This window comes from Panthera onca, chromosome B3 (assembly GCF_046562875.1).
Source record: "Panthera onca isolate mPanOnc1 chromosome B3, mPanOnc1 haplotype 2, whole genome shotgun sequence".
NCBI lineage: Eukaryota > Metazoa > Chordata > Mammalia > Carnivora > Felidae > Panthera > Panthera onca.
Window position 1 is genome coordinate 1,487,718 of NC_138344.1, and position 14,551 is coordinate 1,502,268.

General features: G+C 63.3%; 1 protein-coding gene across 2 annotated transcripts in view; it reads left to right on the forward strand.

The window, feature by feature from the left end:
* Positions 1-658: 658 nt before the first annotated feature.
* FAH (fumarylacetoacetate hydrolase) overlaps positions 659-14,551 on the forward strand; it is a 52,358-nt gene continuing 38,465 nt past the window's right edge. Inside the window, exons 1-10 of one of the 2 annotated variants that reach the window (XR_013556487.2) lie at positions 659-856; positions 3,483-3,593; positions 4,439-4,560; positions 5,019-5,068; positions 7,400-7,490; positions 9,126-9,223; positions 9,319-9,371; positions 11,625-11,724; positions 12,394-12,524; positions 13,993-14,068. Coding sequence is in view for 1 of the 2 variants with exons in the window: in XM_078449096.2 (XP_078305222.2) it covers positions 776-856; positions 3,483-3,593; positions 4,439-4,560; positions 5,019-5,068; positions 7,400-7,490; positions 9,126-9,223; positions 9,319-9,371; positions 11,625-11,724; positions 12,394-12,524; positions 13,993-14,068 (913 nt within the window). In the remaining variant the exon portion in view is untranslated. The remainder of the gene's footprint in view (positions 857-3,482; positions 3,594-4,438; positions 4,561-5,018; positions 5,069-7,399; positions 7,491-9,125; positions 9,224-9,318; positions 9,372-11,624; positions 11,725-12,393; positions 12,525-13,992; positions 14,069-14,551) is intronic. The other variant, XM_078449096.2, reaches the window with a different exon arrangement.

The following is a 14,551-nucleotide window of genomic DNA, read 5'->3' on the forward strand; positions in this document are numbered from 1 at the left end:
GGGCAGGGGCGGCGGGCGTCCACGCGGCCGTGGCAGACGAGTGTGAGTAACTTGCCCGAGGTCAGACGGCTGGTCACGGCGTCTGAAAGTCGGAACGTGAAGTGTGCAGGTGAGCTGCGCTCTTAGACGTAGTTCTCGTCGTTGTGAGTCTTGGGGAGGCGCGCCTGACCCTGTGGCCCACAGGGTGGACGTGTCACCGCCGACGGGTCACAGGGCTCTGGCCGGACTCCCCGAGCCCGCGGGCCCTCCGGGGGGGTCCGGGGGGGGACGTAGGGCTGGGGTCTCTAGGCAGGGACCCAAGTCTCCGGGGCGGGGCTCTGCGGAGGGGCGGGGCTGGGGAGGGCGGGAGCCGGGGCAGGGGCGGAGGGGCGGAAGAGCGCGCTGCGGGTCCCCGCGGCTTCTCCCTGACCTCTCGGGCTGGGGGCAGGGGGCAGGGGGCGGAGCCTGGGTGGGGGTAGGGCTGAGGGCGGAGCCAGGAGCGGGGCCGGGGGTGGAGCAACGGGGGCGGAACTGGGGGGGTGGTGTGGGGGTGGGGCCGCGGAGCTGAGCCTCACACGGTGCGGGAGGGGGCGGAGCCTCGGAGGCGGAGGCGGGGTGGAACGATGGGGGCGGAGCGTCGGGGGCGAGCCTCGGAGGGGTGGGGGTGGAGCCAGGGGTGGGGCCGCGGGGGCGGAGCCAGGGACGGAGCCCTGGGGTCTGGCGCTGGGCCACGCGGGGCGCGATCCGGCCGGACCCAGCCGAGTGCAGCTCGCCGCCTTGCTCCCTGCTGGCCAGCATGTCCTTCGTCCCTGTGGCCGAGGATTCTGACTTCCCCATCCAAAACCTGCCCTACGGCGTCTTTTCCTCCCCAGAAGACGTGAGCTGCTGCACTTGGCTTCCGGGTGGGGGCCGGAGGGTGCCTACTCCGCCGGGACCCGCGCGCCAAGCCCCCGCCACCAGTGGCCGGCAGCGCCGACCGGGCGGGACGCCGGCCAGTCGTCCTCTTCCGGACGCGCTCCGCGGAGCCCTCCCCCTCCCCGGGGTCACTGGGGCCCGCGGTTCCCCTGCTGAGCGCGCCCCGCAGAGGCCGGGTCACTGGTGTAGGAGAAGTGAGATAGAGGCGGGGGGGGGGGGGGGGGGGGGAGGCTTTTGGGCTGTCTCTTGAGGAGCAGTGGTGCCGAGGGTATGTGGGTCCGAACCCCACTTTCTAGATGTGCGCGTTGTTGGACCTGGCGGCCGCGGTTTCTGCAGATTTGTGTGAGGATTAAATGCGAATTGAAACAGAACATACGACTGTCGTTCCCAGGCGGGCAGATCAAGTTCGATTGTTGTTACCCAGGGGTCATCCTGCTTCCTCCAGAGTTCCTGGGGTTTGTTTCCTGCCCCCAGGGCACCGCGTTAGGGCCCTAGCTCCCCCCGCAGGTTAACCGGGCGCTAGAGGGTGAGCTGGCCCGCGGCCTTTGGGATCTGGGATGTTGGGGGACTTTGCCTCCAGCTGGAAGTCTTTGGGCTGTGGGGTGGCCTCGCCGGCATTCCCCGGCTGGTCAGAAGAAGCCTTTTGGAGACAGGAGCTTTCGCTTAGTAAGTGTAGTCTGACCGGCAGAAAGAAATCTTTGAAAACTGGGCGTGCATCAGCAAATATTTAAGGTCCCTGGGTGGGGGAAAGCAGGTTCCCTTGGATTTATTCATGGTATTTGTGGCTCGCATTTCCACTCCCAACCTTAAAGGTCAGCTCCTGATTCGCTCTGTAAACCGTAGACCCCGAGTCTGCTTGCCCCCACCAGTGTTCAAGAAATAATTGCAAAATGCAGCCACTGGCGGTCCTCCCCTTCCCCCACAGCTGATCTTTGACCCCCAGGGGCCGCCCTCCTGTGGCCCTGCCTGCAGCAGGCCGGTCCTCAAGAGCCAGTGTGGTTTCACAAGGGCCAGGCCTGACTAAATGTGGCAAGAACACAAAGTTAACACTTGGTTCCCTGGAGGGACCCGAATACGGTGAGGCAGGTTAAACCTTGACCCGTGTTAGCCAGCCACGCTCTGCTCTCCGCACAGAGCTGACACTTTGCCCTCCACATGCACCCTTGCCTTTCCTGGGAGTACAGAACAGTTAGAGACACTTGCCAGAGGCAGGACAGGTGCTTTGACTTGCCTTCCCGGAGAGCTCTAGAATTCATGTCCCTTGAACCCCAGGCCCTTGCTGCTGGCACATTAGAATGTGCAGGGACAGCCCCTAAGGAGGCCCGGGAGACAAAGCCCCTTCCCATGGCCCTCTGGAAAGAGCACTGCCCCTCTGGCATTCTAGAAGGTTCAGGGCGTTCGAGTGAGAACAGGCCTGGTCTGAAGCCATCTCTGCCCACGTTGCACATTCCAGGGGTCGTGCCGGCCTCGCCAGGCTGGGGTGATTGCCAAGGCACACGCCAGCGTCCAGCTCTTCGAGATTTGGGCCGAAGAGCAGTGAATTAATCTAGTCATGTTTTGTTTGTTCTTATATTCGGTAAATGCTTCAGAACCCCAACTCCGGGCCAGATGCTGGGCTGGGGGTTGGGCATCAAAGGCACACCAGATACCTCCCATGGCAAGGTGCTTGTGGATTGGTGAAACGGAAGAGGCTCTCTCTGTGAAGACAGGGGTGGTGGCTTCTGGGATGTGGGCACCCAAGTAGTCCGGAGCCGATGGCCAGGTTGTTCAAGTCCCTGCAGTCCGGCTGTGCCTCTGCTCTCTCCAGCCACACCGGCTACTTTTTGGTCTCTGGAACATTCTAAGAGCATTTTTCTGCCTCAGGACCTTAGCACGTATTGTTTCTTCTGTCTCACCCGAGGAGCCCCCTGCTGCCCTCCAGCCACACCTATTATGTCACTGATCCCTATGCTGCTTTTCCTTCTGGACAGCTGGCACCAGTCCCACCTCTGTCCCCCATGCTTTGACAGCCTTAGTGTCCTGCTGGTGTGGAGTAGAGGCTTCATAAATGTTTTCGCCTGAATGAATCCCTGTCTGAGCCATAACGGGGCTCGTCATCCAAGCCCCTGGGCCTCAGCCCTGTGCACGGGGTGCTCTCTGCTCTGCTGCACAAAGAAAATTCCCGAGGGCAGGCTGAGGTTAATCCTGGGGGATAACCCAGCTGCCGGGTGAGGTGGTGAGTCCTCCTCACCAGAGGCATTTACCCAGTGCCTGAGGAACTTAGCTGGAGACTTGGTCGCGATGAGGGACTTGGACTAGGCCGCCTGCTCCTTCCCCACTCCCAGGGTGTTTGATTTATGTCCCATTCAGTGAACAGGACACTTTCCTTGTCCTGTAAGGAGAGAGGATTCCAGATGCTGCCTGGGCAGAGATCTCGGGGCAACCTCAGTCCCCTGGGACACGGAGGGGGTTGGGTGCCGTGCTAGGATCCAGTCCTCCGTCCCATCCGGAGGGGGACCCACGGGCTCTTAACCGGACAGATTTTTCGGGTAAAGCAGTGTGTCTGGCCGAGGCTTTCCCTGGCGCTGACCATGCCGTCTCCCTCCCAGCCGAGACCGAGGATCGGCGTGGCCATTGGCGACCAGATCCTGGACCTCAGCGTCATTAAGCACCTCTTCACCGGGCCTGTCCTCTCCAAACACCAGGATGTCTTTGATCAGGTAGGACGCTGGGACACGGCTTGTCCGGGATCTCAGGGCATTTGTGAAAACGCCACCAGGAGAATCTCTTTCCCTTCCGTTTCGGGGAAGAGATCGTGCCTTCGGAGGCGCCGGGGACGGCTCTGGTCAGCACCTCGGTGCAGAGAGTGCTGGGTCCGCGGCGCTGGGCCTGTCGCGGGCGTCTCTGGGCTGGGGCTCCCGGTAACCGTGTGAGCCTCTGCCTGTCCGCGGCCGGTGCTGACCCTGTGGGTCTGGAGACGTCGCCAGGGAGGAACGGACGGCTGGAATGGACAGACGCCTTCTGTGCGGCCCCCGGAGTGCACGTACCCGTGGGATGGACGTGACTTTACGTCCCTGTAGGTGGTCCGGGCCCTGATGTGCACCCCCCGTTCTGGGTCAGGAAGGAGGATGGTGTGTGTTGAGCGTGTGCTCCGCCCACAGCCCCCGTCCAGTCCTCACGACGGCCCAGCGCACGGAACCGGATCCCCATTAGATGGGTGGGGGTCTCCTCTGCGTGAGGCACGATTCTCCCTCGTCACCTGGCTACGGCATCCCAGCCCTTAGGTTGCACGGTGCCTCCCTGGCTGAGAAACCCCCTCAGGACGTGGGTGGACTGTTCCCACAGGCGGTCCTGACCGGGCAGCCCCCCCAGATAGCAGCTCCCAGGCTTTGTGGCCCGTGTGCAAACCCGCGGGGGCATGACGCCCCGTCGGGGGAGGTGACGCTCGCCCCGGCTGGAAGGGCCGCTGGCAGAGCTGAGAACAAGGCCCCGGGCCTGAGGATGCTGGAGGTGGCCGTGGGCCCCGGCTGTCCCCGTGTGACCTCCTCTCTCTGCTCTGGCATAGCCGGCTCTCAATAGCTTCATGGGCCTCGGCCAGGCCGCCTGGAGGGAGGCGAGAGAGTCCTTGCGGAATCTGCTGTCCACCAGCTGTGCCAGGCTCCGAGACGACACGGACCTTCGGAGACGGTGAGGGACACTCGGACACTGGCAGGTGGGGAGGAGGGGACGGTGTGGCGGCCGGGGCCGTTCTGAGGCAGCCTCCCCCAGCCCCTGCCTGGGCTGCGGGTCAGGGTGGCAGGGCTCTGGGCCGACCGGGATGACCCCTGTGTCCGGACTAGATGGTCCCGGCCAGCTCGGGAGCTGCCCCCTCCCTCACTCAGCCATCCCCCCTCAGCACCTTCCGTGGCCTTGTCTGTCTGCCTCCCAGAGAAGGGGTAATTTAGTCCGTTTTATGGAGGGGAAAATGGGAGCCGTGAGGAGGCCCCTTGGCTTTGGAGCGGACGGCCTGCCCAGCGTGGCCCCGGGCCAGCCTGGGGGTTGCTCGCTGGAGACTGTGAGCAGGGTTCCAGGGCTGGTTTGGGCGGCCAGAGCAGGGACCCCCTCCGTGCTTACCTGGCCCTGAAGCCCCCGGTTGTGTACTGCAGGGCGTTCACGGCCCAAGCTTCTGCTGCGATGCACCTGCCAGCCGCCATAGGTGAGTGGGGTCCCCGCACCCGGAGCAGCTCTGTGGCCCACGGTGGCTGGCTGGTGCCCTGGCCGCTGCTGCGTGGTGGGGGAGGGGTCACGGACGCAGGTCGGTCTGGAGGCCGGAGCCCTGGCTGGGTGGGCGCCGGCTGCTGGCCTTTACAGTTGCCCACAGGCTCCCTCCCCGGCACATCACCCCGTCCGTCCCTGAGGCTGTGGAAAGTGATCCCACCTCACCTGTGAGTCCAGGGCCCTGGAGCGCGCCAGTTTGAGCCCCTGGCAGGGAGTGTGGCCGCAGAGCGCCCCAGTTTCAATCAGACAGCAGGAGTGGGGCAGACTCTCTCAGCTGAATCACAGGGAGGTCTCCACCCTCGCCTCCCAGCCCCGGGCGGCCGGCCTGCCGGGATTGCCTGGGCATCTGTGTGCCCGGAGGCTTCCGGAACACCGCGTCTACCTCGATTGTTTCTGTGGCTTCCGGAAGCCTTCCTGGTGGAGAACGACCTTCCAAAAGACAGACGCACAGTGGGTCGGGACTCACCCCCTCCCCCGGGGGGTTGAGGGTTCAAAACAGCTGAAGTGTGCAGGGCACAGAGCTCAGGTCAGAGTCCACGTGTGGGGAGAACCCCCCCCCCACCTGCTCAGCCACGGCTCTGGGACCGGGTCCCACCTCCTTCCTGCCGCTGCTCTATCCTTTCCCTGGGCTCTTGCTCTGAGCAGCTTATCAGAGGCATGATGCACACACAGGGTACACACCCCCCTCCCCCCGCCCCGGCCCCGTAAGGTCGCGGTCTGGAGGGTTCAGTCCACGTGTGCCCTGGCGCAGCCCCCTCCCCCTCCGTCCAGTCTGCAGTCCGTCCGTCTCCAGTCTTTCCTACAGGTTCCGTGGGGATGCAGTCGCACCGCACGCAAGCCCTGTGTGTGCGCTGCGACCGGCATTTCCTCCCCCTGTTTCTGCTGTGCTTGCCCTGGTGTTTGTTTGCTTGTTTATTTATTTATTTTTACACTTAGTCATTTTTTGAGAGACATAGAGAAACAGCACAAGTGGGGGAGGGGCAGAGAGAGAGAGAGGGAGACACAGAATCCGAAGCCGCTCCAGGCTCCGAGCCGTCAGCACAGAGCCCGACGCGGGGCTTGAACTCACGAACCGCGAGATCACGACCCGAGCCAGAGTCGGACGCTCAACCGACCGAGCCCCCAGGCACCCCCGGCATCCCAACGATTTGTAACTGTCCAGTTGAGAACCGCGTGGCCCCTGAAACTCGCTGCAGGAGCCTCTGGGGGGGCCCCCCCGTCACGACCCGGCTGACACCTCCCTTTCCAGCCCCTTTTAAGTGATCGTGATACAGACTTACGCAGACATGCTGAAAACAAACACACAAGAGGCAGAGACTATAAAATTAGTGTTTTTAATTGGTGGTGTGGGCTCTGCGCTGGGCTCCTCCCAGGGAGGTGGGGTCTTACTGCAAAATGCAACGCTGTATTCTAAAGTAAATGCAGACGCGATTTCCTCCTCCCCTCTCCCCTCCTCCTCCCCTCCTCCTTCTCCCTCCTCCCCTCCTCCTCCTTCCTCCCGCTCCTACTTCCCTCTCCTATCTCCTCTCCCTCATCACCCTTCCTCCTCCACCTCCTCCCCTCCCTCCCCCTCCTCTCTCCCCCTCTTCCCTCCCCCTCCTCTCTCCCCCTCTTCCCTCCCCCTCCTCCCTCCCCCTCTTCCCTCCCCCTCCTCCCTCCCCCTCCTCCCTCCCCCTCTTCCCTCCCCCTCCTCCCTCCCCCTCCTCCCTCCCCCTCCTCCCTCCCCCTCCTCCCTCCTCCTCCCTCCCCCCTCCCCCGTCATCTCCCTTCCCCCTCCCCCACCTCCCCTTCCTCCTCCATCGCCATCTCCTCCCTCCTCCCTTCCCTGTGCTCCTCCTCCTCTTCTGCCTCATTCTTCCTCCTCCTCTTCTTCCTCCAGAGGAGGGAGTGATCCCCCAGGGGAGAGTGGGGGGGAGGGGCCTCAAAATGTTGCCGGGATTCGGACACAGACCAGGGGAGGGGAGAGGCTGTGCAAGCAGCAGGCCCAGGTCAAGCGAAGGCCAGTGAGCGGAGTCCTGGGCTGGGGGCGGTGACACTGGAAGTCTGTCCCCCTTCACCGGAGGGGTGTCCGTTGTCTGCGCCCGACGGTCTTGGCTCCTTGTTCCTTATTTGTTTCTCCGAGGGCAGTTCTGGAAACAAATTGAGGATGAGGCTTGGATGTGCCCTGACTGAGCTGCTGGGGAGCACCCACGGGGCGGGGGCGCGGGAGAGGCCCCTCCCTGTCCCGGGCATCTGGCCACCACGGGTGCCCACTGTGTCTCCCCTGCAGGTGACTACACAGACTTCTACTCCTCCCGCCAGCACGCCACCAACGTGGGGATCATGTTCCGGGGCGGCGAGAACGCGCTCATGCCAAACTGGTACGTCGGGCCCGAGTGCGAGAAGCGCGTTCTCCCCGGAGCTAACGAGCCCCTCTCGGGGCGGAGAGACGGGGGGGCCCCGCCGCGCCTGTGGATCAGAAGTCAGTGCCCCAGGCCCCTTGGTGTGGGGAGCACAGATGGGAGTTCTGTCCCCCAGTGTGTGAGGTCCTTCCGTGCTTCTTGGCCAGTGCTGGTTCTGTGGGCACACTCGAGGCCTGGCCTCTGCACCCGGGACCCCGCCGCGTGGGAGTGTCTCTCGTGTGGTCGGCCCACGGCGAGAGTCACACAGGTGCTCGCGGGATCCCCGAGGCTCTGACGGCCAGCCCGAGGGCACGGGAGGGAGCACGGGCTCGGAGAAGCCCTGAGGGGACCAGCGGCGGCTCCAACCCCCCAGGTCAAGGGCACGCCCCACGGGGAACCCAGAGCTGAGATCCTTGCCCCTTTGTTCTGTGCTGTCCTCCGGAGGTGGCGGTGACTGAGGACACAGTGGCAGGCACGCACCCTGGGTCAGCAGGCAGGGAGGGCAATGTGTGTCAGAATCAAGGTGAGGAAGGAAGAAGGAAAGAGACAGCAGGTTAACGACCCAGAGAGGTTAAGCAGCAAGGCCAGGGTCGCGGAGCAAGGCGGTGAGTCTGGGACTGCAGGTGCGCAGGGAGGGGAGACTCCGGCGGGAGCCGTGGGCCACTGCCGCCGCAGGGGAGAGCAGAGGGGCCTGTTGAAGTGTGGCGCGAGGGGGCCCCGGGCCTCCTGTTGCCGCATGTGCGTGTCCTTCGTTACACAGGATGCGCGTACGTCTTGTGATCGGCCCAGGCCCCAGCCCTGACCCCCTTCTCCCGGGGCAGCACGCTGCTCTGTCTTCCATAGTCTTTCATAGACATTCCTGCACTCCCCCCGCCGGCTTTTCCGGGCGGTCACTGCTCTTTCATTAATTTGGAAGAATGTTTCACGTTTAATAGAAATTAGCCCTTCGCCGTGTCGTGCGCTGTGTTTTCTCCGGACGTGGCGTCTTTCTCCTGTGCTTTGTCAGTACGGCACTTCGACATTTTTATAAAGCCAAACACGTGTATTGTTTTTATAAAATTTTTATTTTGGAGAGTGTGCATGCGTGTGAGAGCAGAGAGGGGCAGAGAGAGAGAGACAGAGGGAGAGAACCGTAAGTAGGCTCCACACTCAGAGTGGAGCCCGATGTGGGGCTTGATCCCACGACCCTGGGACCCGGGCTTGAGCTGAAATCAAGAGTTGGACGCTTAACCGACTGAGCCCCCGGGAGCCCTGTTTCCTCCCATGTTAATGCTGAGCGGTGTTCGTGGTACGGACACTTAGTTCCTTTTGAGTTTTGTTTGTTTTTTAAGCTTATTTATTCTAAGACCGAGAGTGAGCAGGGGAGGGGCAGAGGGAGAGGGAGAGAGAGAGAATCCCAAGCAGGCTCCCTGCTGTCAGCACAGAGCCCATTGCGCGGCCTGGACTCAGGAACCGTGAGATCATGACCTGAGCCGAAACCAGGCGTCAGATGCCGAACCCACTGCGCCACCCAGGCGCCCCGCGGGTTTCGACTGCTTTTTGTTTTTAGCTTGCAAACTGTAGAAGTGTCCTTGACCGCGTGTCGCGGTAACCTCCTTCCGCCGTCTTCCGCAGGCTGCACTTGCCAGTGGGTTACCACGGCCGTGCTTCCTCCGTCGTGGTATCAGGCACGCCGATCCGAAGGCCCACGGGGCAGATGAGACCCGACGACGGTAAGTGACCCTCACGGGTCCCCGCTCTGTGTCCCCACACGGCGGGTCCCATGGCCCAGCACGTACAACAGCCCCTCTCTTCTGGTGTCTTGCAGCTAAGCCCCCCGTCTTTGGCCCCTGCAAGCTCCTGGATATGGAGCTGGAGATGGTGAGCGGGGTGCCTCCCGGGCGCGGCCTGTGCCCGGCGTTGGGGCGGGAGTGCTCCCGGGGAGGGCCCTCCACCCTCCACAAGCTCTGTGTCTGCGAACTCTCCTACTTTCTAAAAGCGAACCGGTAACTTCCAGACCAGTACTCGTGGGGCCCGCGGGGGTCACTTGGGACCCACGCGGAGCGGGAAGGAGTTCGAGGCCCCATGGTGTGTTCCCTGCGGGGGCTGGACGGGGCCACGCTCTGCCTCCTGCTCAGCTCCTGCTGTATGCGGGTGGCGTTCTCACCACGTAAGGCCACGCTGTTTTGCATCTTTGTGCTTTTTTGGGGTGCTTTCGCTGTTTAAAACCCCCCTCGGGTGCAGTGCTCGCGTCAGTGAGCACAGAGACAGCATGTGCGGGTGCTCAGCGCTCGTGTTAGTGAGTCAGCGGGAGACGTTCGACGGGGTGACCTCACACAGAAACACACGCAAGGCGAGGTGAGATACGGACCGGTTGCTGTGAGTGCGACCGGAGGCCCGGCATTTTCCACGGGAGCGGTGGGTCTGCACCTGCTCACGCAGTGTGAGTGTGGACTTCGCGGGTGTGATCACTGCACGGGGCACCTGGAGGCTCAGGCCGCCGAGCATCAGACTCGGCTTCGGCCCAGGTCGTGATCTCTCGGGTGGGGAGATCGAGCCCCGCATCGGGCCCTGTGCTGACTGTGTGGGGCCTGCTTGGGATGCTCTCTCCCCCTCTCTGCCTCTCCCCTGCTTTCTCTCTCTCTCTCTCTCTCTCTCTCTCTCAATAAATAAACAAATCTAAAACAGAAATTAATACAAAAAGAATATAAACCCTATGCGTAGCAGGAATCAACTACACCTCTCAGCTCCCCTGAGGTTGTGCCCGGGCCTGTGTGATCTCAGAACTGGGGTGACTTCAGGGCTGCACGTTTTTTTTTACCTTAAACTCTTTATCTTGAGGTAATTGTAGAGTGACGTGCGGTTGTGAGCCGTTATACAGGGAGACCCCGACCCCCTGCACCCGCTGTCCCCCGCGTGGCCATCCCACAGCATCACCCCCAGGACACGGACATTGACTCCGGGTTCCCTCGCGCTGCAGGGCTGTGCGTTTGACAGGGATGAGGAACTCGGAAGTCCCCGAGGTGAGGGGACAGGCAGGAGATGCCAGGCTGGAGGAGGACTCTGGCTGCAGGGCAGTGTGTTAGGCCAGCGGGTCGTGGAGCCAGGCCCCGCCCCCCTTCCCCCCACCCCCCCCCCCGTGATGGGGGTGCACGGGCAGATGGCGGGGGCTCCCCATGGTGGTTTTAGGTGAGGCCTCTGGGAGGGCTGAGTGTCTCCTCATGGCAGGTGGAGGAGAAAGGGTTGGGGGCCCCCTGGTAAGGTGGGGGCAGGCTGGAGCCCCCCCATCTCTCTAGTCCTGCTCTGCGATTTCTTGGGGTTCCGTCCAGAGGAAGGAATGTGTGTCCGCTTGCAAAGAGCCCCCAGTCCCAGCAAGGCCTTCCCAGCCAGCCCTCTGCCTCCTGCAAGGGGGCGCCACGTGGACCCCAAGAGGGGGTCTGCCGGCCTGAGGCACCGGCACAGGGCCCCCTACAGGCAGATGGGCCCCGTGTTGGGGTAGACCCCAGGCGGACGAGAGGAAAGGAACCAGTGTGTGGAAAGACGGTCGGGGGTGGAGGGGGGGGGGCACAGATTTCCTCCACTCGATGGGGATCAGGTTCTATACAAATTGGTGCCCTTGGTTTTTTTTTTTTTTTTTCCTAAATCTTGATAAAAGACGTTGCAACGTTTAGACACACAGAACAAATAAAGCCGTGGCTCAGGTTTTACGAATGGCGTAGCTGATTCCGTGTGCTTTTGACGGCTGTTCCCCCGTCTCGGTATCCAGCTGGTTCCTGCACACGTTCTTGGTGATGCTGTTCTCTGGTGGGGGGGGGGGGCACGGGTGGGGGTACCCCGGGCACGGGTGGGGGTACCCCATCTGGCTCTCTCCTTGGCTGCATTATGGAGGCAGGTTTTGGGCTTGTCTTGACGTGAGTGCCCACCCAGAAGTGTCTCTTCCGCAGCCTCACACAGCTGTCAGATCGCAGCACGTGGGGTGTGTGCACGGGTGCTGAGGGAGGGGCGGGGCAGGGCGGGCCCGGAGGCCTCTGTCTCTGTTCCAGCACCGGTGGGTTTGTGGAAATACCTGACCTTTGCCTCCAGGCAAGTGAGGGGCAGCAGGGGGCCGATGCTAACCGCCTTCTTTCTTGGCAGGCTTTCTTCGTAGGCCCCGGGAACAGCTTGGGAGAGCCGATCCCCATCTCCAGGGCCCACGAGCACATTTTCGGGATGGTCCTCATGAACGACTGGAGCGGTAATCACGGGGGTGGGCGTCCCGAGGCCGGGCCCCCTGCGAGCACTCCGCTCTGGGGAGCACTCCGCCCTGGGTGAAGACTAGATGTCAGGGAGGCGGTCACCGGGCCTGATGGTTCCCGGGTCTGGTGCGGGGCGGGGGGGGGGGGGGGGGGTGTGTGGCCTGGGTTCCACGCAGACTTTTCAGCTCTGAGCCCTTGGGCAGGTACCTCCCCCCTCCGATCGTTTTCTTGTGAGTTCAGTAGGAACAAGGCTGACCTCTTGGCTAACCCTTGTGAGCACTTATGGGCCGGGCCCCGTGCCGAATCCCTGCAGGGTGCTGGTGACACGGTTATTCCCGTGCCGCGGGCAAGGAGGTCGGGCTGAGATTTTGAACCGAAGCAGCCCAGCATCCAGCCGCTCTCAGCCCCTGGGCTGTGTGCCAGAGACCCCAGAAGCGTCTGCCTCCCACGTGGATGACGAGTTTCTAGCCCCTTCGGGGTGGGGGGACGGTCCACCTGCCCTTGGGTCAGCCTGCCTCTTGCTGTGACTCGGCACAGTGACCTGGGCACCGAATGCTGCTGTCCCCGGCCGTGGGCAGCCTGGCTGGGGCCCGTGCACCGCGGAGGAGGGAAGCTCACCGTGAGGCCCCGGCAGCCTCTGTGAGCCCGGCTCGGCCCTTCTCTCACAGCTCGAGACATCCAGAAGTGGGAGTACGTCCCCCTTGGGCCGTTCCTGGGGAAGAGTTTCGGCACGACCATCTCTCCGTGGGTGGTGCCCATGGACGCCCTCCTGCCCTTTGCCGTGCCCAACCCGGAGCAGGTGAGCTCATCTCTGCAGCGGCTCCAGAGCCAGGCCCCTCCACCCGAGGCCACGGGCACACCTGGCATCGAGACCCGGAGGGAAGCTCTGTGCCCCCAGCCTGCCCACGTGTGACCTCAGGCAGACCGGGCACCGCTCCTTCTGCCTGTGCTTTCCCTGCGCCCCACACAGTTCTTGTGTGGCCTTCAGAATCCTCTGGGGCGGGGGGACCGGCCAGCTGGCAGAAGAAGGGGTCCTGGCCGGGGCCACCACCTCGCACAACTCCCCGGGTCGCAGAGTTCTGTTCTGTGGGACGGCGCCCCCTGGAGCCCCCCTGATGGGATGCAGCCTGGAGCCCGGCAACAGGGGGCTCACTTCGCAGGCCCCCACCCCACCTCCGCCAGCAGCCCGCAGGAATGCCCTGTGACCTCTCCAGCGGCCCCTACTCTTACCCAGGGCTCTCCCCCCACCGACTCCCATGTCTCCCCAAGGCCTGCAATGCTCAGATGCACACGGCCCTTTGCTGTTCCCCCATCACTGACCCCCGGCCTCCCCCTGCTGGGGCTCTCGCACCCACCCTGTCCCCCACCCCCCACCCCCCACGCTCACTGTGGGGGTCTGCTGTGCTAAAAGCAAGCTTGGGGTCTTCCCCGTGAGCAGATTCCTCACGATGGGGATTCGCCCCATCTGTCATTTTTCCTCTCTGAGACTGGCTCTCCCCACCTGGGTGAGCCCCCGACGCCTGCCCCCTTCCCTGGCGGGACCCCCTGACTGCCCGCCAGGCCACACCCCTCCCGTGCCTGCCAGTCACGTGAGATCTCGGGCTCCCCCTGCGCAAACACCTGTGCAGGGTCTTCATAACTCTGGCTACTCCCGCCTGCTGTTTCTTGGATGTTTTCCTGTAAAGCAGCTCCCCTTTTTAAACTCAAATGTATTTAGACAAGACAGGGGTAGTGTTTTTGTTTTAGATTTTTGTTTTTTTCTCTATGTCCTACTGGTGTCACCAGCCACCAAGCTCATCATAAAAAAAAAACACATACCATTAAAATCATCCCAGATTATCTCGTGTGTCGCACTTCAGGAAAACACCGTGCTGGGCTGATGTGCGGACTCGTGGCCTGGCCCTCGGCGGCCTCCACCGGCGTCCTGCACCGACGGGGCGCCCCTCTCGGCCGCTGCTGCCCCAGCCTCCCCCGCTGGCCTTGTCTTGTTCCCCATCTCTGGCCCCCGCACACACCCCCACCCCCTGCTCCACTCCCTGGCTTTCTGGGGCATCCCTGATCTGACCCCTGCACCTTTGACCTGCGGATGTTCCCCCCTCGGCTGCGTTTCCCAGAGCCCGGCACATGTGACCACCAGTGTCCCTGCCGTCCAGGGACAGTCCTACGTCAGACCCCTTGTGCCTGGGGAGCTGGTCTGCTGGGGGCCCCGCCTGGGCCAGCGCGGCCCCTCAACCAGCAGCCCTCTGTGCTCTGCTCTGCCCTCACAGGACCCCAAGCCCCTGCCGTATCTCCGCCACGACCGGCCCTACACGTTCGACATCAACCTGTCTGTCACCCTGAAAGGTACTGTCGTGCGCTCAGAGACTGTGTCCAGGTGGGCTCCTGGAGTCCCGGGGGGCAGAGGGTGGCTGGTGAGAGGGTGTCTCCCACTGCAGCCTTAGAGCCCCATGGGGGTCTTGCAAAGGAAAGGGGGAAGGGACACCTCGCACGCAAAGCATGCCACACTGGGCCCATAGGACGTTGGTGACGTATTGCTGAGCTCTCGACTGTTAGGGCCAGAAAGCACGGGGTCTGGGACCTGCCTCCGCTGTCTGAATCCCCTCTCCAGCACCGCCCCCCCACCCCAGCCAGGGTCGCCCCAGCCTCCACTCACACACCACTGGTGACCCCTCCCTCGTGCCTGTCGGGAAGCCCGGCTCTGCTCCCTGAGACCACACACCCTGTCCCCTGCACCCTACCCCGGGTCAGCCCCGAGAGCCTTGCGGACGGCCCGGGGACCACGGCCCACAACCCCCGGTGGCTCTACGGCTCAGCTCCGAAGGCCAG